The sequence below is a fragment of the Antechinus flavipes genome, chromosome 5, assembly GCF_016432865.1.
Source record: "Antechinus flavipes isolate AdamAnt ecotype Samford, QLD, Australia chromosome 5, AdamAnt_v2, whole genome shotgun sequence".
In the NCBI taxonomy this organism is placed as follows: Eukaryota; Metazoa; Chordata; class Mammalia; order Dasyuromorphia; family Dasyuridae; genus Antechinus; species Antechinus flavipes.
The window spans coordinates 111801916-111829691 of NC_067402.1; the positions used below are offsets into that span (position 1 = coordinate 111801916).

Sequence of the window (27776 nt, forward strand, 5' to 3'; positions counted from 1 at the left end):
AAAAACAAAAATGCAAACAGTTTATATTCATTTCCCAGTGTTCTTTCTCTGGGTGTAGCTGCTTCTGTCCATCTTTGATCAATTAAAGCTCTCTTTATCGAAGAGATCCACTTCCATCAGAATACATCCTCAAACAGTATCGTTGTTATCATTGGATTTTTTAAAGGCGCTGGTAATCAGCTGCCTCAGTGTAGCCAATTCTCCTTTTCCCTGTCATACCAACTGACCTGAAGCCCTAATGACCGGGATCAATCCCAACAGCTTTGCTATCTGCAAAGCTAAGTGATGAGCGGTCCCTAAAGGCCTATTGGGGCTTCCTGTCTGGTCCATTGAACACGGGTGTCATCTTTACATTTTCATTATTATAGCCATCGCCGATATCAAACGTGAATGCCCACAGAGCGGGGTTTGGGGGGAGGGCACACAGGTTCCTACTGCACACCATGGGAATCCTGAGGAAGCTGCTTTCCTTCCTTAACCAGCGTATGCAATGGAGATGGCAGTCCTGGCCACTCGCCATCAAACTCAGAGTGTGTTTTGAACTTCTCGCAAACAAGTGCTGTGATCAGTGAACAAGCCAACAAATATTTATTAAGTCCCAATTACATATAAGGCGCTGTTAGATATGAGGAGGAACAAAATGTGATCTCAGCCCTGAAGGAACTTGCATTGTATCGATAGAGTAACCCCAATACAAAAGAGAATAGGGGAGCTGCAGGAAAGAAGGTTGTGAATGTGCCGAGAAGAGAGAGGAATGATTTTTCACTTAGATGACAAGAGAAGACATCATGGAGGCCATGGAATCTGAGCTAATGGGTAGGGAAGGGGGAAAGGTTCTGGGTGTAATGAGAGGTGTGAGTAAAGGCACTGGAAAGTAGGTATTTTAGGATCAAAATACTGAGAAAGAAAGGTAGATTGCAATCTGACCATTGAGGACTTTGAATGCAAGGCTGTCTAGAATTGAGATTTTATTCAATGTTTGGACTTTACTAAGTAGCCAAGACTTTCAAGCACTGGAATGAAATGATCAGATCTATCCATTAGGAAAATTAATCTGGCAAATAACATAGGATGGAAGGGAAAATGAGACAAGATGGGGAGACTAATAAGGAAACTATTGCAATAGCCTAGCTAAGAGGTAGGAAAAACATAGTAATAGAATGAGAATTCAATTAAATTTAATTCAGTAAATACGCATTGTATTCACCATATAAAAGATTTGTGGACATTTTTGGGAAACAAATAAATTAGATGAAATCTCTGCCGTCATTAAGTTTGTAATCCAATAGAGAGAATGTGATCTTCTTCCTTCTTCATCCCTGCTCCTCCTCTTCCTCTTCCTCCTCTTCCTTCTTCTTCCCTTCTTCCTCCTTTTCCTCCTCTTTCTCCTTCCCCTCTTCTTCCTAGTACTGCATTATTACTACTTTTAATAATGATGATGATGATAACATAATCTATCTAGCATTTATATTGTGTTTAGCGTTTATGAAACACTTTAAAATCTCATTTGATCCTCACAACAACCCTGGGAAGTAAGTGCTATTATTTATTATATCCATTTTAAAGATGAGGCAACTAGGGGCAGCTGGTTGGTGCAGTAGATAAAGTACAAGCCCTGAAATCAGGAAGACCTGAGCTCAAATCTGGCCTCAGATACTTAACACTTCCTAGCTATGTGTGACCCTGGGCAAGTCATTTAACCCCAATTGCTTCAGAGAAAAAAAAATGAGACAACTGAGGCTGTGATTTTAAATTATTTGCTCATAATCACATCACTAACGTAAGTGCCTGAACTCACATCTTCCTTATTCCAAGTCCAGTATTTTATCCATGATGCTATTATTCCCCTTCTTTCCTATATAGACAGAAAGATATACATATACATATATATGCATACAAAAATATAAATACATATGTATAGGTATATATGTGTTTGTGTATGTGTATTTAACTTCTTTATTCTTGTATATTTGTATTTTTCAATAAATGCTAGAAATAAAAATAAATTACTATTTTGAATTGCATATAGTAGAATATATATTTATACCCTCCTTTCAGACTTAGAACTTTCTTTACAAGTTTATATTCAGTCTTATATTCAGTTTGAAAATGAAGAACTTAGGAAAGTTTTGTGATTTTCTCAAGTTTATGGTGAGTATATGAAAGCTCCAAGAGTTTAAAGCCAGGTTTTCAAATTGTGAATCTAGTGACCTTTTCACAATAATACATTACTTCTATCTGGCCCCATTTATACAGGATGCAAATAGCCATGAGACAAAGTACAAAGTAAATGCTTCTTGTGTGATCTTCAGCAAGTTACTTAATTTTTTGTACCTCAGCTTCCTGGCTAGACCAAATGACTTCAGAGCTCCTTAATACCGCTAAATCTATGATCGTAGAATTTTTTTTACACAGCTATGATTTTATCCATGTTGAGAGTTCCTAGCAAAGAACTTCTTTTATCAATCATAACTTCTCTACAACTGATCATTCATTATTTTCATTCCTAAAGCCTTCAATGGCCATCCTTTATTTATATTAAGTAAAGTCGACACTATTGATTAAAGTTTTAATTCTGGAATTCCTTGAATTCAAGATCCTCTAGAATCAGATTCTGATCTACTTTCTAGCTATTTTGACTGGATTAGTGAGAATTTATTTAAGTGATTTCATCAGGGTCACACAGCCAAAGTGTCAGAGGATAGCTTGAACCCAGGGCCTTTTACTTCAGAGGCCATTTCATATCCTGTATGATAGAACTGCCAAACAGAAGGCTGTGGGCCACCTGGGACCAACAACACTTTTGATTATGGCCCAAACCAGATTAAAATGCTGTTTCTATCTGATTCTAATGTGTTGATGTATTAGTTTAAAAAAAAAAAAAGGAAAGGGAAAAATAAATATATATATGCATATATAATCACATATATTTATGCATATATGCATATGTGGTTGTCTCTGTCAATATATGGACAAGCATCTTTATGTATGTTTTGAATTAAATAGGATCAAACTTGACTGAGAAGTTACATGTTGCATTAGATAAATACTTATTAATATTATCTATGCTTGGCCACTAGGTGGCACAATGAATAGAGTGTCAGACTAATATTCATAGGTTCAAATCTGGCCTCAGACCCTGAGCAAGTCACTTAACTCTGTTTGCCTCTGTTTCCTCATCTGTCAATTGAACGTGGAAAAGGAGACGGCGAGCCGTTGCAGTAAGTCTGCCAAGAAAACACCAAATGGGATCTCGAAGAGTCAGACGTGGCTGAAAAACTACTGACTAGATTCTCTTGTATTTGTTTTGTTAAACATTTTCCAATCACATTTTACTTGGGTTCTGTCACACTCAGAAAGGTGGCCCATTACAGCCCATACTCACAACTTTGACATCTCTGCTGTACACCATGTTGCCTCTCTTCAATGCTAATTTGGGAAGAATTTTATGAGGAAAAATAAGGAACAGGTGCTTTATGGAAAGTATATTGACCCATTGACTGACTACATTTACGGACATCAGGGGGGAAAAGACTCATATGAGGGACTGTCTTTAATAGCATCTTGATCCCAGTGGAGATTGGAGAGATAAATTTTCCCAAGAGTTGGCTGGCGCTGAATCCATTGAGGGTGTTCAGTAGTTGTTTGACTCATGTAATTGTACGTTTGGCATTTCTATCCAGCAAGTGGGCATGGTGACATGGAGCAAAGCCCTTCTACTTGCTAGGACTCTAAAATGAGGGATTCTACCAATGGCACAATAGGAAGATTGTTGGTGGGATTTGGACTCCTAAGAGCTGGATTTGAATCTCAGATCTTCATTAGCTGCATTAAGCTCCATACAAGTCACCTCACTTCTTGGCTCTCCTTGGCCATTGGTCTAAACAGCTTCTGAGGTCCCTTCCAGCTATAAATCCTTAGACTCTGAGACTTTGAGCCTGGGTGACTAAGAGAATAATAGTTTCATTATCAGAAACAGGGAAGGCGGAGATGTTTGGTAGCTAGTTTAAAATACAAGTCTGGAGCTCTGGGCCAGGTAGTGGATCTTAGGCGTTGTCAACGTAGAGGTAATAGAAGGCAGGGAGGCAGTGGAACAGGACCCCTATAAATACCCCAAATGTGACAACCGTAGCCCACGGCAGGGCAAAGTAGAATATCCACATCCCTGCTCTGACAATAGGGAAAATGAGGCTGTGAATCAGGAAATGGACCCCTCGGGGCCATGGGCTGAATCCATAACAGCACCAGGATTAATCACCTCAGTCATTATTTCCATTACCATAATGCACTCTGAAAGCACCTTGCTTCCAAGTGCCTGAATCTGCTTAGGAATGGGATAGATCTGGAAGTGATATTTCTCCGGCCATTTGACTGGAATGCGTATTGTGCTGGGTTTAAGGGGCTATTCCAGCGCATGTGTGTGCGTGAGTGGGTTCTCCTGGGGTTTGGATCCATCTGGGTAACGCAAAAACTTCCATGTGCTTTCCATCAGGGACAGGAATGCCCGTATCTATGCCCCCAAATGGACTGCATCTTGTGCACTTAGAGCTGTCTCTGGCGTGTGGCTCATGGACATGCTAGTGGTGTTCCACGTGGGACTCATCAGGATAGGTGTTGGAGCAGACAATGTGACTGGGGATGCAGATGCCGGCTTCATCTCATAATCAGATGCAGGGTTTTTATACCTAAAAGTAACTATTCTGACTCACGGCCAATAACACATGCAGACAGAGCTTTCTTCCCAAAAGGGAGAGTGAGTCCCAGGGATGTCGCCACGCTGCCCTTGCCAGTGTCATTGTGGCCGATGGCATCCCTGCCAGGGCTAGTCGGGCCACGGTCTCTTTTACTTTGGTCCATTCCCACTGCTTAGTCTGAGGCCGTGGAACGGAGCAGTTAGGTCTAACTCGCCCTATTAGTTCTATGCCCTTGCCACTCAATTGAATGAAGAGGCTCCATAGTTCTTCCACTTACTATCTCTATTATCTCGAAGCAAAGATCTTTAATTTTCTGACTTGTTTTCTTACATACAAAGTGAGAGCGGGAAGCTAGGGGACACAGTGGATAGGGAGCTGAACCTGGACTCAGAAAGATTCACCTTCCTGAATTCAAATCCGACTCAGGCACTTCCTAGCTGTGTGACCCTGGGCAAGTCACTTCATCTTCATCTGCAAAATGAGCTTAGGAAATGGCAAACCATTCCAGGACCTTTGCCAAGAAAACCCCAGATGGGGTCATAAAGAATCAGACAGGACTAGAATGACTGAAAAAATGAGGAAGACAAACTAGGTGGTCTCTCAGATGCCCTCCAGTTCCAAGTTTATTTTCCTTTTATATGAGATAAATCAATAAGCATTAATTAAATACCTACTATATGCCAGGTGTTAGTTTGTTATTTTCTGAGGATACAAAGAAAAGCAATTTTGTTTTCCTGATCTTCCAGAGCTTACAGTTTAGACAGAAAAGATAACAGGTTCATAAATAGATACAAAATAGAATAAAGCTGTTGGAGGAGAAAGGCAGGGAAGAGGTACTAAAAGCAGGGGAGATCAGGAAAGGATCTGTGTTGGAGAATGTGCTTGACCCAAGCCTTGAAAGTAACTGTAGATTCTGTGAGCTGGGATTGCATTACGGCTTTGTACAAATATATACAGCAAAAGAGAGTTTTGCATGAGGAACAACAGAAAGAGCAGTGTGTATGAGCCTATCAGCGTACTTAGTGAACTATAAAAAAGAGAAAGAATTAAGCAGTAAGCATTTAGCAAACACCTCTCAGGGGACAACATACTGTCCTAGGTATTAGGAATACAAAGACAAAAGTGAAATGGCCCCTCTCCTCAAGAAGCTTAGAGTTGATAAGTGTCTAAATAGCTGTCGGATAGAGATAAATAAATGGATGGATGAATGGATAAATAAATGGATGAATATCTAAAATACCTTTCTAAAATAAAACATTCCAAGCAGAATGTAAAGTATAAGGAACAAATTTGGTCCCAGAGATTAGACATAAGAAGACACTGCCCTTCCCCCCCCCAATCCTTTACACAGGTGGAGATCCAGAGATGTAGAATGTTGCATGTGATGTCAAATATTTTTTCTCTCTTTTAAAAATGTCCTTTGTCATAAGTTATGGCTGTCTTAGAAGCAAGATGGGGAAGGATACAAGAAGCATCTCGAGGATGTAAAAATAAAAGATTTTGATAAATATTCATTATTTAAAAATAATTGTGTCTGAAGTCAGACTATTAATTGGTGTCAGGGCCAAGAATCAAACCCACTTCTCCCAACTCATAAACAGTATCCTTTCCATCCTGTCCCCGGGCTATGAAGGGAACTGTGAAGTGTGAGGGATTAGAGCATATGGCTGCTTATGCCATCACTTGCTGCTACTTGCATCCATAATTATCTGTATATATGAGTAATACACTAGGGTTGGTACGTACATGAGGGTCCCCAGACTTTTGTTATGTATCTCAGAACCTACTGAAATACCAGCTTGTTATGTACCTTAGAACCCCATGAAACACCATCTCTTTCCCCAACAGAGTGGCGACAAGGAAGTGGGGCTCGGATGATCCTACAAGACGAAGATATCACCACAAAGATCGAGAATGATTGGAAGAGACTCAACACATTGGCCCATTACCAGGTAAGGAGGAGGAAAGGTCAGGTGAGCCGAGAAGCTCCATGCTAGAATCCCTCCAGATGTCCAGTACAGTTTCAGCGTTATACAGCTCTTCTGGTCTTGAGAAGCAGACCCTTAATTGCATTTGCTGCCAGTGGGAGTGCCCTCATAGAAGCCCTGTACCCCAAGATTGAGGCACTCAACCTCTCTGCAGGGCAAAGATGGACAAGGACTAAAGGTAGGACTCAACTAACCTGATCTGGTGATTTTTAGGCAGAAGTGCTTATCTGCATCGGAGTATGGTAACAAAAGGTTCTTTCTTACCTCAATGGGCAGTTGCCTCAGTCAAACTGAGACCTGACCTTAGCTTAGAAAGGACAAGTGTCCCTCTGCTAAAAGCATCCCTAATTGTCCTGATCTTTACCTGGCTCTGGAGGAGGACGTGAGGCTGGTGACCTTTCACTGCCCTCCCAGATCATCTCCATGATGTCTCTTCAAGAACGAAGGACAAACAACAAAAATAACAAAAGATGCTACAGCAAGGTGCCAGCCTTAGGTGGTGTGAGCAGTGAATGGCAAATAGAAGAGTTTGCACTAAGCATCTCTCTCTGTGTCTCTTGAAATCCAGGGTTCTCTCTTAGAAAAGGTAAATCTCTGCCCTTCCTAAAACAACTGAGCTCTGAATCAAGGATTCTGATTTCATTGGACATAGGCTTAAAGGCAAAAGGAACACTAGAGGCCCTCTATCTATTCCGGTCCCCACAGAAAGACTTAAATGGCTTGCCTAAGATCATAGTGAGTAGAAGAGCCAAGATTTGAACTCAGATCCTCTTTCTCCAAATCCAGCACATCATTCAGTGTGACAGAGGTGTGATGACTTTTGAGTTCACCCTCTTGTTTTACTGAGGCAACCACTGACTGAGGTAATACAGAGAATAAATAGGAGGGCTGGGGCCCAGACCAGATCTTCTGAGTCCAAAGTCCAGTGTTCTTTCCATCATTCCACACTGCTTCCAAAAGCCATTGTTGTCCCTTGCTCCAAGGGCTTCTTCATCTTAATTTGTGAGAGGCAGGAAGAGACAGTAGATAGAGAAGTGGTTTTGGAATCTGAGAATCAGTGGGCTTCTATTATGTCATCTGTAAAATGAAGGGGCAAAAGCTGCTAGGTGGCCCAGTTAATAGCATGCTGAGCCTAGAATCAGGATGATCCAGCTTTGGGAGTTCAAATAGAGCCTCACAACATGGCATGTTCACTCTTTTTGTTGTTCATTTGCAAATGCAATGTTTTCTTTCTCATTTTTTCCTTTTTGATCTGATTTTTCTTGTGTAGGAAGAGAATTATATAAATATGTATACATATATTGGATTTAACATGTTTAACATTTATCAGATTACTTGCCATCTAGGGATGGGGTGGGGGGAAGGAGAGGAAAATTTGGAACCCAAGGTTTTGCAAGGGTCAATGTTGAAAAATTATCCATTCATATGTATTGTAAATAAAAAGCTTTAATTAAAAAAAAAACTACAAATAGGGCCTCAGACATTTAGTTATGTGACTCTGGACAGTTCAGTTAATCCTTTTGGACTCAATTTTCTATCTGTAAAATGATCTGGAGCTGAATATGGCAACCCCTCTTATGTCTTTACCAAGAAAACCCCAAAGGGGTCACAGAATGAGGGAAATGACCAAAAAATGAAGGGGGTTAGACTAGAGGGCTTTACTTCAGAACTGTGATCCTGATCCTCCACAATATAGTGAATAAGGAAAATAAGTCCCTTTTCATTCTGTTGTCTATGATCCCATTCAACCTGGTTTCATGGTGTGGCTGACATTTTCACGCCTACCTCATCAGACACCTTTCTACTCTAGGTACCAGATGGCTCAGTAGTGGCTTTAGTCTCCAAGCAAGTTACAGCTTATAATGCAGTGAATAACTCCACCGTCTCCAGGACGTCAGCAAGCAAATACGGTAAGGGCTCATCCTCCCGGGGAGATGAGGCTGCTGCCCCGAGCAGGGGTTGTCATGAAGACAGCATGGCTGCGACATGACTGGCAGATCCAAGGCCCCCAGGACCAGAGGGCTCAAGCTGAGCCATTCAGTCTGGCTACCGGGGAACAGGAACATAATTACTGGGTTCAGCTCCTAACCCTGATGGGAAGCGGGAGACCTAGCAGAGACTTCCATCCCAGAGAATCAAGAGTAATTATGGGTGGAGCTGGACAAAGAGGGGGAATGTTATGGAGGGCCAAGGGAGGAGTGATGAGGAGAAAAGACAATGGGTGAGTTTGGGAGATGATTAGAGCCTTCCACTTTTTGTTCAGAGAGACCAGCAATTGCTCTTGAAGCTTTCATGAGCTAATCCAAGACTCTGAACATAGAGAAATTAAACTTGAAAAAATGAGAAAAATACACAACCTGCATAAGCATGGAACAGGAGAAAGATGTGAGTCTGAATCCTGGCTCAGCCCCTCAGCTTGGCTATGTGATCTTAAGTAAATCAGTCAATCAGTCAGCATTTAGTTAACTCTTGCCCTGTGCCAAGAAAGCATTGTGGTAAGCAATGGAGATACAAAAATAGACAACATAATATGAAAATAACTATGTACATAATTATATATGCATATATATGGATAGAATACACAGTGATTTATATGTATATGGAACACAACCTTCTCATCTGTAAAATAGGGTATTAATGCCAGAAGCTTCCTACCTCAAGTCATGAGGCTCCATCAATGCAATAATCTTTATGCACTGAGGTATATAAAAGTATTTTTTTAAAAGCATGATTAAATGTAATTGTTGTGGCTGTTGCTGCTCCTGTTGTTGTTAAGTGCAAAGACAGCATTGAAAAAAGAAGTAGAATGAATATGACCAAATTGTATTTGGGAGTGAATTTTAAATTAGGCCTTGAAGTAGGAGATAAAAAGAAAGATGGAGGGAAGGTCATGAACAAGCACAGAGGTACGTTCAAGACATTTTTTAAAATGCTCACTATGTTTAAAGCTCTGTGCTGGGTGCCATGGGGGGAAAACACTACAGAGACAAGAAGGATACGGTCCTTGGTGTCCAAGAACTTGGGATGGTGGCAAGCCCACTGGGCCCAGAGTCAAGAAAACTTGAGTTGGAATTTAGTCTCAGACACCTACTAACTGTGTGATCTTGGGGAAAGTCACTTAACCTGTTTGCCTCAGTTTCCTCATCTGTAAAATGAGCTGGAGAAGGAAATGACAAAGCACTCCAGTATCTTTGTGAAGAAAGCCCCAAATAGTGTCAGGAAGAGTCAGGCAATGTTGAAATTACATTGAAATGAAATTGTTACAACAAAGGGGCAATAAGATAAGCCAAAAATAACAAAGTAAAAGAATAAGGAACATTGTTGAGATGCTATAAAAGTTACAGCAGGCTGTACCCCCAGGATTTCTGTCAGATTATCCACAACAGCAGAGTTAGCACCCTAGAGAGCAACAAAGGATCAAACAGAGAGGGGAAAATGAGAAGTCTTATGAATTCGAGGTGCTTTCATTGGCAGAAAATATGATCCGGTACACGGGGAGCCCCGACAGCCTCCGTTCCCGCACTCCCATGATCACACCTGACCTGGAAAGTGGGGTCAAGATGTGGCACCTCGTGAAGAATCATGAGCACGGGGATCAGAAGGAGGGTGACCGGGGAAGCAAGATGGTGTCTGAAATCTACCTAACCCGGCTGCTGGCCACCAAGGTATGGGGCTGGGGGGAGTGACCCGGAGAGCGCGTGTTCTCATAATAACATCTACAAATCCTTCAGCTTTGCCCTCGAAAAGCAAACAGCAGCCATCTCAGATGTCTCTGTGGGGGAATTTTTTCTCTCTCACCTGCTTCCTTTGACCACAAACAAGTCATCTCATGTCTTTGAGCCCCACTTTGCCCATCTCTAAAAGAGGGATAATAATATCTATGGGGCCGTAGTGTGGTGGCAAGAGCTCTGGATTTGGGTTGGAAGGCCAGCATTCAGATTCCGGCCCTTCTACTTACTACCTGTGGGACTTTAGGCAAATCACTTAAGTTCCCCAGTCCTCACTTTGATAATCTTTAAAATGAAGAGGTTGGTTAGATTATTTCTGAGGTTCATTTCAGCCCTAAATCTATGATCCCTTGAAGCAATTTGCACTCCATTGTTGTAAGTAAAGTATAGTAAACCTCTGAAGCACGATGGAGCTGTGAGTTGTTAATATTACTGACCTTGGCCCGGCTTTCCTATGGGATTGAATCAAATCAATCCAGGTTCTCCCAGCCTACATTCATTCTTCACGCCCTCTCTCCTGAGACTGACTCTGCATCCCCTTGTTCAACAGACTGGCTGGTTACATTATGGAATGGAAAAAAAAACACAACAACAACAACAAAAAATCCAGCTATTCATTAGCAAGTGTGAATAATGCCCAAATTAAACCAGCAGATTGTCTGTTCTGACCAAGTTCATTAGCATTTTTGAGAAATACTTGAATAACACCCGCCAAAGGGTGCTAAATCAATTCCATTGTGGGTCTGGGGAGATGTATTTATGTCCAAACATTAGTGTCCTAGAACCAGTCCAGATGCAGCGGGTGGAGACAGGCCCCTGGGTAAGATGTCCTGAATCCAACAAAGGGGTGGGTGGGAAGAGACTTCAGAAGGGGGTCCAAGCCATAAGTGTCTGTCCCATTTTGCCCCAGTACCCTAGGACTGACGTTCCCATACCTGCTCCCTACTTCCATCTGTCTGAGCAGTCTTGGGGGTGGTTCTTCTTCCGAGCTCCCTGGAGCTAGTCATGTTGACGCTTGTTTCTCCTCTCTTCCCTTCTCCCTCTCCCATCCCATCCCAACAGGGCACTCTGCAGAAGTTTGTGGATGACCTCTTTGAGACCATCTTCAGCACTGCCCACAGGGGATCCGCCCTGCCCCTTGCAATCAAGTACATGTTTGACTTCCTGGATGAACAGGCAGACAAGCATGGCATTCATGATCCCCACGTCCGGCACACCTGGAAGAGCAATTGGTGAGTGCACAGGAGAGCCTGGGACAATTGCTCAATTAATTGTGAATCCGAGCCCCCCGGGGCACCAGGGGGCCAGTTATTCTGTTTTTATCTTTATGAGCAAGGCTACTTTTAAGAAGGTCACTTATGGGGTGTGTGTCTCTCTATTGCCTTTTCCTGCTCTTTGCTCTCATGTTGTCAATCATTTATCCATTTCCTTACTCCCTAAATGCCTACCAGTAATAATCGTTGCCTGTCCATCCAGGAATCTGCTTTCTTCCCTTCCCTCAAATCTGTCTTCAAAGAGTTACCTTAAAGCCTTTAAAGGCACCCAGACAGACTGAAACCTCTCTATATCTCTCCATTGCCCTGGCCTTTCTTTCCTTTGAAAGGATGCCCACCCCTCTTTGACTCCGTGTACTATCCTTGTATTCAGAGTCAGAGAGCATGTGCCTGAGTGTATAATGCATACCATACAGCTCTTGCCATAAGGCTCCTATAAGTCGGGAAATGTTTAAGATCAAGAACAGAGATGGAGGATATTTGAAACTAGCTCAAGCAAAAATTGTAAAATAGACTCGTAGGGCTCTCGCTTCTACTTCAAGGAGTCTTTATTTGGTCAGTTCCGCCAGACCTTCCCTGGAAGATGACTTCATGGCTTTATATCGTAAAGACCATGAGAGGAGTAAATTCGAAGCAGATGATAACAGTCCAAAATGTTTAGAGAGATCAAGGAGAACTGAGAAAAAGTCATTAGATAGAATACTTAGAAGGCCATTGGTTTTCTTCAAGGGTGCCCTTTTACTGGAGTGGTGGGAGGGCGGTATAACCAATGAGAAAATGGAGGCACACTATTTTTAAGTAGTGAAAGGAAAGATGAGAAAAATAAAGGTATCAGGATCAAGCTAAGCACTTTTGACTGTAAGGAAACTCAGTTCATGTTTATAGATAGAGGGAAAGGATCCAAGTGATGAAAGAATGATTGAAGTCTAAATGTTTGTTAAATGAATGAATGATGCTAGAGAAAAAACAAATGATTAAGGATTCAAGAACCCAGAAGAGGTAGGAAAAGATGGGACTGAAAATATAGGTGGCTCACTGGGTAAGGTGAAGGGGAGAAATATATCCTAAACTGAAGGTGATATAAAAACAAAAGATATTTAAAAAAGAAAAAATTAGAGGTGATAGGAATAAACATTAGAAAGGAGGAGTAACTTCTCTTCCTATGAGAGAAAGGATGAGAGGATGCATGTAGAGAAAAATATTTTGAGGTGAAAAACAAAGGAAAAATAGAAGGGAAAGAAGGATAAATGAGTGGGATAAATTTAATATTCCCTATAAGATCAAAGGTAAATCGATCAGTTTGTTCCCCAAACCCCACACCCCACCCAACAAGGCAAAGGTGAATATAAGAAAAGAGTACTGAAATTGGGGGCATGAGAAAAGAGGAGAATATTGGATGTGACGGCTATGGGAATCAATAAGAAATGAGAAAAGAATTGCTACGTGACAACAAGGTCCCACTGAGGTTACGTATCATGAGTTTGTAGTGGTACAGTTCTGTCACAATTCCCTGATTTTTTCCAGTAATGCTCTGACACCTGGGACATTGAGTAAAGAAAAAAAAAAAGATCAGTTGGTGATTTTCTGTGGCTGAAAATGAGTGCAAAGAACAGGCCTAGATGGTACTCAGACATGAAAAAGCTGATGTAAGGGGGTTGTGGGCAGGGAATACCTAGTTCAGTATCTCAGTAATGAGGAAGTGCCGATGGTGAGTAACAAGGTTCAGGATACGACCATATGTAGTGTCATAGAGGAAGAGGTCTGCTGCCCGAAGAAAGGTTAAGGACCCGGAGGTCACATTTTGTGGTGGGCCATCAACTTCATTTCTTTTTTGAGTTTTAAGGAAGAGAGCAGGAAATGGGCTAGCAAAGAAATTCCTGAACCAGATGCTCAAGTCAGAGTAAGGTAGAACACATTCTCTCTCTCTCTCTCTCTCTCTCTCTCTCTCTCTCTCTCTCTCTCTCTCTCTCTCTCTCTCTTTTCCTCTCTTTGTCTCTCTCTGTTTGTCTCTTTGCCTCCCTTTCTCTGTCTCTGTCTCTCTCTGTCTCTTTCTTTCTCTCTGTCTCTCTGTCTCTCTTTCTCTCTTGTGCTACTGTTTCTTGTTGTTCAGTCATGTCCAGCTTTTTATGACCCTACTTGGGCTTTTTTCAGCAAATGCACTGAAGTAGTTTGCCATTTCCATCTCCAACTGATTTTACAGAAAAGGAAACTAAGGCAACAAGGTTAAGTAACTTCCCCAGGTTCACACAGCTAACAAGTATCTGAGGTTTGATTTGAACTCAGATCCCCCTGACTCCAGAGCTATGATCTACCTATTATTCCATCTAACTGCACATAAATCCATACACCTTCTTTTCTTTCTACTCATGTAGTTTTGTAACAGTTGGTGCGATCCTTATAGAACTCCTTAAAGGCATCTATAGCCTTTTGAGAATTGGATTTACTGTTTATCTCCTTGCTGGAAGCCTCTTACAGATCTGCTGTTTCCTGGCCCTGCCTGGCATAGCTGGGCTAATTCATCCTAGGCCGTTGTCTCCCTCCCATCCCATGGCCCTTCTTAGAGATCTGAGATGCAATGGACCACGGCAGAGGGAGAGCTGCTCTTGCAGTCAGGAAAACCTGGCTTCGAGTTCTTTTTCTGATTCATCTTGACCCAAGAGAAATCACTTAACCTCCAACTGTCCCCATGCAGCTCTCTAAGACTACCAAATGCAGAGAAAGTACCCGATTTACATGAAAAACATAAGTGAGTTTCTTCAATTGGAAATTCTCTTTCACAGTGAAATGCCAAGCTTAGTCCCAATGCCAGCTGGTATAAGCCTGTGTTCTATGTCCTGTATTCTACATTCTGAGTTCTAGATCTATAAGGAACGTGTTTTATAACCCAAATGGCATAGAACAAATGTGATTTTTTTCTTATTACTATCACCTTTTCTTTATCTCTGTTCTTAGGATCTTTCTGGACCTTCCTGAAAAAATCCATTTAAATGATACATGTCAAAATGTCTCACTAAGACCAAGATCAAAGTAAATCAGTATTCAATTCAATAAAACAAGCCTGCTGTGTGCCTAACACTATGCTAGGGGCTAGGAATAGAAAAACAAAAATAAAAAAAATCTTGCTCTCAAGGGCATTCTACCAGGATTCTATTTTGTCTCTGACAGAGGCAGCAAGGGTCATAGTGAGGGGAGAATAATTGCCCCTTCTAACCACCAACATCAGATGTAAGGGCTATCCCATTGAGATTGAGAGAACCCAGGATGGATTCCTTCTAAAATTCAACTTATACTGAAAGTCATCAAAGCCTGCATTCAGAAAAACCGAGATTCAAATCCAAACTCTGATGCAAATAATCGGGGTGACCTTGGGCTAGAGACTTACCTCTTTTAAGATAATCAATAGCAAGACAGTGGCAGAGCTTCTTGTGTATGGGGTAGTTTTCCCATCAGGAACTCTCCATACTTATCAGATTGTAGGTCTGGACCAAAACAATGAATCTGTCATTCATGGCTTCATCTAAGCTTTTGGCTATTCGTATTTTCATCCTATATCTATTGTTAGGAAAAGCTCAATTTTAGGCGCACTTTCATAGATGACAAGGGGAGTTTCTGTTAATAGTTCAGCCTTTGGGGAAAAGGGAACTTCCCACAAAGAATATCCATACTCCAGATGACACCCCAGAGAGTACGCAAGGTGACCCCCCCCATCCAGGGTGAGAATGTTTGGGTTATCTATTCAAAAGGCCCTTGTCTCTTTCAGATTACTCATTGTCCCGGGTTGAGGGGTGGTGGAGAGGCGTGTGGGGAGGGCAGAACCATCTGGGAATTATGATGTCTGTGTATTGACAGAATTAATTTCCTCTGATTGAAAAGAGATCTTTTTTTCATTCCTCCCCCAATCCTACAACTCACCTCCTCACCCTACTCCCCTTTTCACACACCCCTTCCTTTTTTCTTTTAAATAAACCTCCTGTTCATTTAGTCTGAGTGGCTGCAATCAGCCAGAGATTAGTGCCTCCACTAATGTTAATAATATGCTAATGTTTCATTAGGCAGGAGCCTCTGGTGCTGGTGTCTAACTTGTTTGATTTGTCTATCAGCAAAACTGGTTTAAAAAAATGGGAGGCAGGAAATACTACCATGGTACCCTGGCCATAAACATCAGGGCAGCAAATGGCCCCAAACCAGAGCCCCCAAGCCTTCTCAGGAGGCTTTGGAAAGCATCTTCTATTTGCCCGATAGGAGAAATTGAGACAAAGGAAATTTTATGCATCGGGAATCCAGAGCCATTCTCATTTACCAACCCAACAATTGTCTCTTTCACGACAGGATTAACACGGTGTCTGACCCAGGGTGGGCTCATTTAATAAATACTTGTTGATTTGACTAGATGAAGAAAGCCATGATGTCTTAGTGACAAGTGACAAGGGAAAAGTTCCTAATCTATCTGGCACCCACCTATACCTCTGAAAGCTCCTAGTTATTTTCCATACTTTGCAAAAATTTTTATGGCCCACCAGGGCCACTGTCACTTTCATTCCTGGACTTTCTTCTCTCAACAGGATGGCTGCTCAGAATGTGTTTATTTGAATGTCACGATGCTCAGAGCAGATACTAGGCATTCAAGAAATGTTTAGGACATAGACATAGAATTTTCCAGTTGGAAAGGACCTCAGAGAAGCTTGTTGATTGATTGATAATCCCATATCAGTGTTGTTTTTATCCTATTTTACTGCATTTGTTGTATGTATACCAAGTGTTGCACGGGCTGCTGAGAGATACAAAAGAATAGAGACATATTGCACTTGTTGAGTTGAATTGAATTCACAGAGTTTAAGTCCTAAGATCAAACACATAAAAAGAGTGGGGCTATTACCAGCAGTGAGAATAACAACCTCGTCAAGGAAAAAGAAAAAAAAAATCCCAAACCAGTATAGAGTCCTGCTGTGGATACAGTGAATTTTTCTAGCCCTGAGGCTTCAGTACTTTTATCATCTATCAATGGCTGCCCAAAGGTACTAAAGGAAGTAACTTTACTATGGCAAAGGGAGAAGGGAAGAGGAAAGCAGGTGGAGAGTTACATATGGCACCTTCCCAGCTCTCTGCCTGGGCCTCAGAAGGCCAGCAGCCACATAAAAAAGAGACAAACATTCAGCAGTAATAGAGAGAGATTTCTCAGGGAGCCTTTTTGAGTAGCCACAAACTGCCTTGACTGTCTTCCATCATTCATGGGAATTCACTCCTTCTGCAGCATTGTGCTAGCCCCTTTGGAGGGTTTATCCACCACTCATTCAGTGAGCATTTATTAAGCACTTATTACATGTCAGGCACTAGTCCCGAGGATGGGAATAAAGAGGAACCAGTTCCTGCCTTCAATGAGCTTCTGTTCTATTAGGCAAACAACTTGCATCCTATCAGTCATTATCAGATACATAGGGACTGGAAAAACTAAAAAGACCTCTTGGAGGTTTATAAACTGAATCTTCAAGGAGACCACAAATGGGATTTTAAGAAGTGGGAGTGAGGAGAGCATGGGGAGCAACCTGGACAAAGACATGAAGACAGGAGAAATACAAGATGAACTCCAGGGCAGGCTTATGGTCTACTGGAAGAAACAGTATATATACACACATATGTGCATGTATAATATGTGCTCATAAACATGTAAAATAATAGGGGTCATCTGATGTTGAACAGTAGGTGTGAAGTCAGAGGGTTTGGGTTCACATCCTGGTTCTGAAGAAATGGATTGCTAGTAAGGGAGTGGATTATCTTGAACTTGAGATCTTCAGACAAAGGCCGGAGGACTTTTTATTGGGATGTGGGTAAGATATTTTTGGTCAGGTAGAATTTGGACAAGATTGCTTCTTAGATCTTTTCCAGTTGTTGTGATTGTCTAAGAGTGCGAAGAAAAGAAAAATTAGCTATGAGGGGATCACAGATGGTGGCTGAACATACAGTAATGTTCAATCATCCAACAAGCATCCATTAAGAGCCTTCTATGTGTCAGACACCGTGCTAGGTGTGGGAGGCACAAATACAAAGAATCAAGCAATTCACATCACTCGGGAGGAACTTGCCTTCTTCTTATTCTACTCCTAGTCCAAGTCATAGGTTGATTTATCATTTCCGTCATGTCCGTGAACCTTCTCACCCCCTGTACTGAGCTCATTTATCAAATGTTGAAATGTCCTTAAGGTGCAGGATGAGTTGATTATAAGATGAACCCTCACAAAAGACTCTTAAATACTCCAGTCTCTGGCCACATATACATACACCCCCACATACCTGACAAAAAGGGCTGCTCTAGGAGCCCTAAGGAACATGCTGTGGCTACCACCTTCTCTGCTGCTGGACTTTATTAAAGATGAGGGTCAGGAAAAAGGTGTCTGACGGAAGTGATGGGACACCTGCCCACCCTTTGGTAGGAAGGGAAAACGTCTAACAAATATTGATGGAGGAAGGGAATGCAGAGAATCTGCTCCCTTCCCAACCTCACCGTCTGGCCTGCTAACAGTCATCCCCGTCCCCTTTCTTCTTCTTCCCTCGCAGCTTACCACTGAGGTTCTGGGTCAACATGATCAAGAACCCCCAGTTTGTATTCGACATCCACAAGAACAGCATCACTGATGCCTGCCTGTCCGTGGTGGCTCAGACATTCATGGATTCCTGTTCCACGTCAGAGCACCGCCTGGGCAAGGACTCCCCGTCCAACAAACTGCTCTACGCCAAGGACATCCCCAGCTACAAGAACTGGGTAGAGAGGTGAGTGCTGGGAGGGGAGAGAGCAAAGCCAGGGGACCTCCTTAGGAGGAATGCTCCATTTCACCAGGTCAGGAAATCCCAGGAGACGTATCACGAACTGGTAAACTATAATATCTCATTTAATCCTGTCAATAACTCTGGGGGGAAGAGGTGCCATCATTATCCCCATTTTACAGATGAGGAAGCTGAGGCTGAGGGTTGTTAAGTGACTTGCTCAGGCTCACACAGCTAATAATTGTCAGAGGCCAAATTTGAAATAAGGTCTCCCCGACTCCAGGTCCAGCGCTTTATCCACTGCGCAGTCCCAGAGGCTCTCTAGAATTTCAAGCTGAGGTAAGAGGAGGGAAAAGTACTTAGAAACCAAATGGGGACCCTTCCTCAAGTTCAATAATTGAAATGCTTGTGTGAGGGACAAAAAGAGAGAAAATGAGGGGGCACAGAGCACCAGCTCTGAAGTCTGAGTTCCAATCTGGCCTCAGAAACTTAACACTTCCTAGTATTGTGACCTGGGCAGGTCACTTAACCCCATTTGTCTCAGCAAAAACTCATCTATTATCAGCAAGCACGTCCTCCTCCACCATTCTACTCTGTTCCATGTGGGTTGTGAGGCTTCAGGCGAGGAGCCCTTCCATAAATATTTGAAGCCCTCTCCCCCAGATCATTGAGAGGTGCACAAGCTTTCCAGGTGTTTTGTTCTCCAGTTTCAATAGAATTTGGGCTGGTTTTCTGAACCACTTTGAACCAATCCTTGGGTCACATCATGACAATAACAATATATTGACCACCAAAGCTCTGACATCCACTTTGGGTCATTTTTCAACAGTGCTTTGTAGTGATCCATTCACACTCTGTAACACTTAGCCCCATGTTGGGACATCTGTGGAACAGCTGCCTTTACCCCCCTGTTCCCATCTCCATGGGCTTATGGAACAAGACTTTGCTTAGCAAAAGTTCAAAATTTATGAGAACTGAGCTCTTAACCTTAGAGTTAGGAGTACCACTTGCCAAATGTCTCATAAAATCTGTCTCATTAATTTACTCTTTCCAACAACCCACGAAATCCTGTGGGCCAGAGCTATAACTATCATTTTTGGTGCCTTGAGTAAACTTTATAAAATGTGCCTTCAGATTGGCTTCTGTAGATAAGTCCCATTGCAGGTTGAAGGGCTGAGATCGACACTGAGATAATAAAGAGATTGATATAAAACAACAGGGTAGGAGAAAGGAGAACCTGAGGTATCATAGCCAAGGAGAGGGAATATCTAGCAGCTTCCTAGTTAACTAGTCGTTCTTACTAACATACTAAGGGCAGCTACTTCTTCCTTTTGAAGGTGTGTAAATGGAGACAAGGTCCTTTGTATTTCGACATCAAACCCTATTAGGCAACCTCTGATCAGACCCTGCCCTCATTTTCCTCTGAGTTGAACAATTGAAATTGAAAAATTGAATTTTACAGTGGAGGAAATTAGTAAATGGAAAGGCCAAGGGACTTGCCCAGAGAGGCAAAGGTCAGACCCCAGATTCAGGTTCTCCTAAATCTAGTCCAGTGTTGTTGGCCATAGCTTTTCCCCCTTTTCTTTCAATTTTGAATCCTTTCTTTCTCCCTAGGGATCACAGAGCACAAGTGGAAATCATGATGGGGAATCTCAAATCTAATGCTTTTCCCCCAAAGTAGATATGTAGAATGGGAAATATAAAGATTAGAATGATAGAGTAGAAAGTAGAAACAAAAAACCTGAGTTCCAATTCTTATTCAGCCATTTATTATCTGGTGATCTCAATGTCATTTTAACTTCCTTGGATCTCAATTGTCTCAAAATGACTAGGTGAGCTTGAAAGCCTCTAAGTCTATAAACTGTGTGATAAAATGGAAAAGAAAGACGCACACCTGTTTTTTCTCTAAAGAAGACACACTCCTTTCTCTTTATATATTCCTGGGAAGCAGCTCCCATTTTCACAAAGGGAAGAATAAAAGATATGGGCAAAGAGCAAAGCTTTCCTAGGGTTACCCCAAAAGCCAGGAGCACAACTAGTCCTGCAGGGTCCTGGTCCTGCTCCCCACGCCTGAGGGGTGCGGTTCTGCAGAAAGAGTTGGGATTTCTCCGCCCCACCCCCTTCTTCTCCATCTCTTGCTATCTTCACGCCACTCCCTCCACCCTGATATGTGTGTGGTAAGCATTAAGTCATGTCTCTCTGGGAAAGAGCTTTTTTTTTTTTTTTTTTTTTTTTGCAGCTGCTTCTTTTGTCTCTCGTGTCCAATTGTGTCTGAGACACCCTCAAAGCTCTCAAACGCCCTCACCCAGACAGTGGACTCATTCTTCTGAGAATGGGCTCTGCAGCATGATCTGTTCCTTTGCTGGTAAAAAGAGATGGGGCAGTGGAGGTGGGAAGTACTGGGGAGCCACACAGATTTGTCATGGCAGCAGAGCTTCCAGAAGCAGAGAGATGAATCAAAGGAGTGAAATCAATGGGATTTTGTTGGTTGTCCTTTTTCCCTCTTTCCCTCTCTCCCTTTCTCTTTCCCTCCCTTCCTTCCTCCCTCCCTTCCTCCCTTCATTCCTTCCTCCCTCCCTTCCTTCCTCCCTTCTTTCCTTCCTTCCTTCCTTCCTCCCTTCCTTCCTTCCTTCCTTCCTTCCTCCCTTCTTTCCTTCCTTCCTTCCTTCCTCCCTTCCTTCCTCCCTTCTTTCCTCCCTCCCTTCCTTCCTTCTTCCTTCCTTCCTCCCTTCCTTCCTCCCTTCCTTCCTCCCTTCTTTCCTTCCTTCTTCCCTTCCTTCCTCCCTTCTTTCCTTCCTTCCTTCCTTCTTCCCTTCCTTCCTCCCTTCCTTCCTCCCTTCCTTCCTCCCTCCCTTCCTCCCTTCCTTCCTCCCTTCCTTCCTCCCTCCTTCCTTCCTCCCTTCCTTCCTTCCTCCCTTCTTTCCTCCCTTCCTTCCTTCCTTCTTCCTTCCTCCCTTCCTTCCTCCCTTCTTCCTCCCTCCCTTCCTTCCTTCTTCCCTTCCTTCCTCCCTTCCTTCCTCCCTTCTTTCCTTCCTTCTTCCCTTCCTTCTTCCCTTCTTTCCTTCCTTCCTTCCTTCCTTCCTTCCTCCTTCCTTCCTCCCTTCTTTCCTTCCTTCCTTCCTTCCTCCCTTCCTTTCTCCCTTCTTTCCTCCTTCCTTCCTTCCTTCCTCCCTTCTTTCCTTCCTTCCTTCCTCCTCCCTTCCTTCCTTCCTCCCTTCCTTCCTCCCTTCCTTCCTCCCTTCCTTCCTCCCTTCTTTCCTTCCTTCCTTCCTTCCTCCCTTCCTTCCTCCCTTCTTTCCTTCCTTCCTTCCTTCCTCCCTTCCTTCCTCCCTTCTTTCCTTCCTTCCTTCCTTCCTTCCTCCTTCCTTCCTCCTTCTTTCCTTCCTCCTTCCTTCCTTCCTCCCTTCCTTCCTCCCTTCTTTCCTTCTTCCTTCCTTCCTCCCTTCCTTCCTCCCTTCTTTCCTCCCTTCCTTCCTCCCTTCCTTCCTCCTCCTTCCTTCCTCCCTTCCTCCCTCTCTTCCTTCCTTCCTCCCTTCCTTCCTCCCTTCCTCCCTCCCTTCCTTCCTTCCTCCCTTCCTTCCTCCCTTCCTTCCTTCCTTCCTTCCTCCTTCTTTCCTTCCTTCCTTCCTTCCTTCCTCCCTTCCTTCCTTCCTTCCTTCCTTCCTCCCTTCTTTCCTTCCTTCCTTCCTTCCTCCCTTCCTTCCTCCCTTCTTTCCTTCCTTCCTTCCTTCTTCCCTTCCTTCCTCCCTTCTTTCCTTCCTTCCTTCTTCCTCCCTTCCTTTTTCCTTCCCTCTCTCCCTCTCTTTTTCTCTCTCCCTCTTCTCTCCCCCTTTCTCTCCCCTGTCTCTTCTCTTTCTTTCTCTCCTTCCCTGTCTCTTCCTCTGTTTTCTCCCTCTCCTTCCCCTCCAGTGATTGACTAGAGGGCACAAACATTGAGGAAACATCTGCACAGAGCACCCTAACCCCCCCCCCACAACCAGTTTGTCAGAGTTGTCGCCATCACATGTGCCCACACCAGGCTAATGGCCTCCCTTCTGCTTGGTGTTAAATGAGATTTCTCTCACGCAGCTGCTGCAGGTCACGAGCAGCCCTGGTCCACTTGGTTATTTTTAGGAGTGGTTTGACGGTTTCCATTTCTTACACCACTAGTTTCTTAGCAACCAATGGGACTCGCCGGAATGCCACCTCTTCCCTTGCTTGAGGCCCCCAATCCTTTCCTTGTCTCCTCTGGGCACTTGTGGGGTGGGGAATGGAGAGGGAACTGAAGACCAGAGAGGGGAGAGCTGGTGATTCATTGCTCAGACGCATCCCTGGCCTGTTAGGAATGATTCAGCCCCTGAAACTCGCTGGCTGTCTGGTTAGTATTTTGGGGAAACTGAGGCACGGGAAGCCAGGATTGGTTTAGATGCCCACAGCAAGTCCAGATCAAGCCTGAGGCTCTAATTACCAGCTTCTCAGCATCTCATGTGCTGGCCACCCCCCTGAGCCCCTGGCAGGTGCCCTGTCAGAAGCTGGAGTCTAAAATGTAACTGACCCCCGAATGTCAACTCCTCAGGCTGTGACCTTGGACTGGTCACTTCTTCCTGGACTCCATTTCCCCATCTACAAAATGAGAGGGTTGGACTCGTTTGAGCCCTGAGATCCCTTCAAACTTTTGAGCTATGATTCCAATATTTGTGTGACAGAGAGACAGAGATAGAGGAGAGACCCAGAGGGAGAGACAGAGAGAAGATGAGAGAGAGAGAGAGAGAGAGAGAGACTGAGAGAGAGACAGTGAGACAGAGAGAAAGTTGTAATTTATGTTATGCTTTTCTTTGCATGAGAGGGAACTGAGTGTTACTCATTTCCCCTGGGTCTATGCCAGCCAAAAAATAAACTCACCAGATCTTATGCAGTCTTACTCTCTTCAAATTAGGTAGGAAATAAATGGGCTTAACTAATATCTCATCTTTTAGATCAGACCTTTATGCACTGAGGCCAGCTGATTCTACTCACACACAAAGAATTTAGCATTCTACAGTAGGACTTCTTAAACTTTGTGCCCAAGGAATTTGTACATGTCCCCAGGTATAGCTATACAAATAGTTATATATACATTAATATATATATATATTCACACATACAATAACTATACAGTATATAATATAACAAATACACAATGTAGTTATAAAAATCAAACACTAACTGATAACAAATCCTAATTTCATACCCTCATTCAATTATGAGACCCACATGGGATCACACACCACAGTTTAAGAAGCTGAGTTCTAGCGGGTCTTCATCCACCTATACATCCTGTGCCTGGTTCAAAGTCTTTTTGGTAGCTGCTCAGTGTAGCCTCACAGACTCTCTTCACCATCACTGCTGATGGTGGGCTTTGGATTTTTCATTATGTCCAAAATCTTAAGAATTTCACCAAATCCAGTCCTTTCCCCCTGTCTTTCTATCCCCAACTCTTATCCCCCTTCTAGAAGTACTATTTAGAATTCTAAATTTATGTGACAGAGTATTTAAGCTTATTGTGAATCCCTTAGGATTTCTCTTTCCTGTTTACCTTTTCATGCTTCTTTTGAATCTAATATTTGAAAGTCAAAATTTCTATTTAGCTAATGATCTTTTCATCAGCAATGTTTGAAAGTCTTCTATCTTACTGAATGTTTATTTCCCCCCACACACACCCCTCAAGAATTATAATCAGTTTTGCTGGGTTGGTGATTCTTCACTATAATCCTGAGTCCTTTGCCCTCCAGAGTACCATATTCCAACCCCTCTGGTCCTTTAATGTAGGAGCTGCTAAATCTTGTGTTATCCTGACTGTGGCTCCATGATGTTTAAATTCTTTCTGAGTATTTGCAATATTTTCCACTTGACGCAGGAGCTCTGGCATTTAGCTATAATATTCCTAGGAGTTTTCATTTTGAGATCTCTTTCAGGAGGTGATCAGTGAATTCTTTCCATTTCTATTTTACGCTCTAGTCCTGGGATATCAGGCCAGTGTTCCTTGATGATTTCTTGAAATAGGATGTATGACAGATTGTAAGTCATCTAGGTACTATGATGGATAGAACATTGAAGTTGGGGTCAAGAAGACTTTAGTTTAAATACTGCTTCAGACAATGATTAACTATATGGATTCTTCACTTGTAAATGGGGATAATACTAGTGCCAAATTCCCAGGGTTATAATAAGGGTCAAATGATATCTCATTATCTGAAAGGTACTTTTCAAATCTTAAATAAATCCCTAAATGCCTGAAAACTGACACTTCTCTCTGAGAAGATTAATTGAGATTGCATATGTAAATATGAGATTGCTATGTAATTGTAAATTATTATAGATATAGAGAGCTAGAAGAGACCTCTGAGGCCATCTATTCCAACTTTTGCATTTTTAGCTCAAGAACTTGAAGCAAATGGAGATGAGATGATATTTCCAAGGAGTCGGAGGGAGATTTGCAGTCAGGGACCCCAACTCCCAAATCAATGCTCCTTACCCCATTACTATATTGTCTTCTTCATAGCAAGTTATCACAATAGCAATAACATTCTTAGGCCAGATTTACTTAGTACCATAAACTCTCTGTTTCTATAGATGATGAGAATAAATGTGGTCCCAAACTCCAGGGGGAGAGGCAAGCATAAGAACATAAGTTCAATGAAAGTTGATGGTGATTTTCCTTGGTCTGGTCATCTCCGCCACCCTGTCCCAGTCTTGACTAGCAAATACTCACCTAGCAACCCAAGTACCAGCCCACATGGTAAAGTCTGACCTCTAAAACAATGCCTTTTTTCTCTGACTTCTACCAAAAATACAGTTGAGGGAACATACATGGCACAGCAGATAATTGAGTGCTGGCACTGGGGTCAGGAGGACTCAAGTTCAGATCTGGTCTCAGCTGGGGGCCCCAGACAAGTCACTTAAGCCAGTTTGCCTCAGTTTCCTCATCTGTAAAATGAGCTGGAGAAGGAAATGGCAAACCATTGCAGGGTCTTTGCTAAGAAAGGCCCAAATGGGGTTATAAAGGTTACATGATACTGAAATTAAATAATAGCAACAACTCTCAGAAACATCGGTCCTCTCCAGCTCTAACAACCAGTGAATCTGTCTATAAGATTAATGTCTCCAGGGCATGAAGCAGTGAGAAGACCACCTTACAGGGAGAGAGCTCAGGTTGCTTCAGGTCCAACCTCATTCATTTCACAGGGGCTTTGAGAGAGAGAGAAGCAGGCTTAGGGGAGTGGATAGGGAGCTGACTTGGGAACCAGGAAAACCAAGACCCCCTTTGCCATCTTCTGGCGTGCGACCCTGGACAAGTTGCCTGATCCCTCAGTTCTAAGGCAATTCCCCAAGACTTTAGGTTGCAGAGCTACCTTGCATGGAAGAAAGAAGTTTCCTCCCCCAGGAATTCTCTTTCACAATGAAAACACAGGTATCATCCCTGTTTCCTAGCCTCTAATAGAGGAGTTCTCCTCTCTACTTCACACAGAAAGTGAAAAGGACCCAGGAAGAGTCCTCAGCATTACCATAAGCTCAAGGACCCCTAGAGAGTCCACAGATGTCCAGAATGATATTACAGTGGAAAGAGCTCTAGACCTAGAGGTGAGGACCTGGGCTCAATCCTACCCCTTAACCTTACTGATTCACTTAAGCTGTACCTCAGTTTCCTCATCTGCAAAATCATTAGAGTGGTAGTTTCTTTTTTTTCTTTTTTTTTTTTAGATTGATAAAAGAGGTTTATTATTGGATAAGCAAAGTTAAAGTATAGGCAAAGGTAGAGATAAGGAAGGCACTGGACAGAGGGTCCAGTGGACAGAGAATCCTCACATGGTAGCCATGTTTGGAATCTCTGCCTAGAATGGTAGTTTCTAATATTGCTTCTAGCGCTTCATAGAACTTGAAGGAATCCCAAAATTCACACCTCCTAATTGTACAGGTGAGATAGCAAGCCCAGGGAAGTTGTGACTTGCCCAACATTACATAGACAGTAAGGGTCAGTGGTGGGATTTAAATTCAGGTCTTTCGATTTCTTCCCACTATGCAACATTGCTTTCCCAAGGCTGATGTTGGTAGTTTAAAAATGCAAATAGAAATGGGGGGATCTAGAGGTGGGAGTAGGGGCGGTGATCAGGGAAAGGAGGGAAAGGGAAAGGACCAAAAAAGTATAAACAGGTGTGGTATAAAAATGGCTAAAAGAAGGTCCAGATCCCAGCAAAACCATCCAAGCAGACCACACTATGTTGTACAAGAAGGTACAGTCCTATCTGATCTTCCTGTCTCCCGGAGTCTGCGGGGGAAAATCTGGGAAGGACTGCCACCTTATCCCATTCTTCCCTCTTCGGGCCATGGGTGCATCCAGTTAAATCCCCACGAAGCAGCCTTTCTGGGAACCAACTCATTGACATGCAGGGATCTCACAGGAGGAAATCGGAGTAGAGGGGCTGGGTCTGACCTTTCCCTTCCTAGCTGCATAGCCAGCTGACTGAGAACACTTGTTTGAAGTTCATTAACAGGGCTTAATTGCATTCTTCACAATCAATAAGCTGTCTCTGTACAGGAGCCAAGCACAAAGGCCACCACAGCAAGCGCTGAAAAGGAGGCAATTGTGCACAGAGCAGCGAGAGCTTCACAGTGGGGTCCCTTTACCAGGCTCGAGTGGTGCAGGCGAGGGTGTGGGAGATAAGGGGGACGCTGCGGGAAGGGGACAAAGGATCAAGGTTGGACCAGCTCGGCCCTGCAGGCCCCAGCAGAGGCACCTGAGAGGCAAGAACCCCAGAACTGGGGTCAGAGATGGCAGAGACCCAGCCCCTCTCCCATCCCCCCTTACAGTCATCCAGCCAACTGCTGCCCAGGGATTTGTGAGATAATGATAAAAACCATAAGATCACTAAATTTAAAGCCGGAATGAACCTTGGAGATCAACCTGTCCAGAACCTTCATTTCACAAATGAAGAAATAAATAAATCAAGAGACTTGGTGAAGATCGTAAAGGTCATAAAAAAGCAGCACCGAGATTCAAACCCATGTTTTTTCACCCCAAATTCACCTCGCCTCCTAGAAGGCCAAGGTCATAGATTTTATTGCCATGTGGAACAGATAGCTTAAGTCACAGGCCAAACTCTAAATCCTCATAGGGGGCTCGCTTGCTAACAATGGAAGACATATGAGATTATGGATAACTTCATGCAAACCCTTCCCACCTGAGAAAAACACATTCTTATACAAGGGACAAAACAAACCTCTTCTACCCCCCACTACTCATAAAAAATTTCCTTTTAAAAAAATTTAGAGGAAATAATTAGGGATTTTAATCATGACGATAGATAAGGCTTGTTA

The 27776-nt window shown here is 43.0% G+C and overlaps 1 protein-coding gene across 1 annotated transcript in view; it reads left to right on the forward strand.

Moving 5' to 3' along the window:
• PLXNA4 (plexin A4) overlaps positions 1 to 27776 on the forward strand; it is a 650156-nt gene that overhangs the window by 613862 nt on the left and 8518 nt on the right. The window contains exons 26-30 of the mRNA XM_051961546.1: positions 6543 to 6646; positions 8493 to 8592; positions 10157 to 10347; positions 11473 to 11642; positions 18237 to 18449. Of these exons, the coding sequence (XP_051817506.1) occupies positions 6543 to 6646; positions 8493 to 8592; positions 10157 to 10347; positions 11473 to 11642; positions 18237 to 18449 (778 nt within the window). The remainder of the gene's footprint in view (positions 1 to 6542; positions 6647 to 8492; positions 8593 to 10156; positions 10348 to 11472; positions 11643 to 18236; positions 18450 to 27776) is intronic.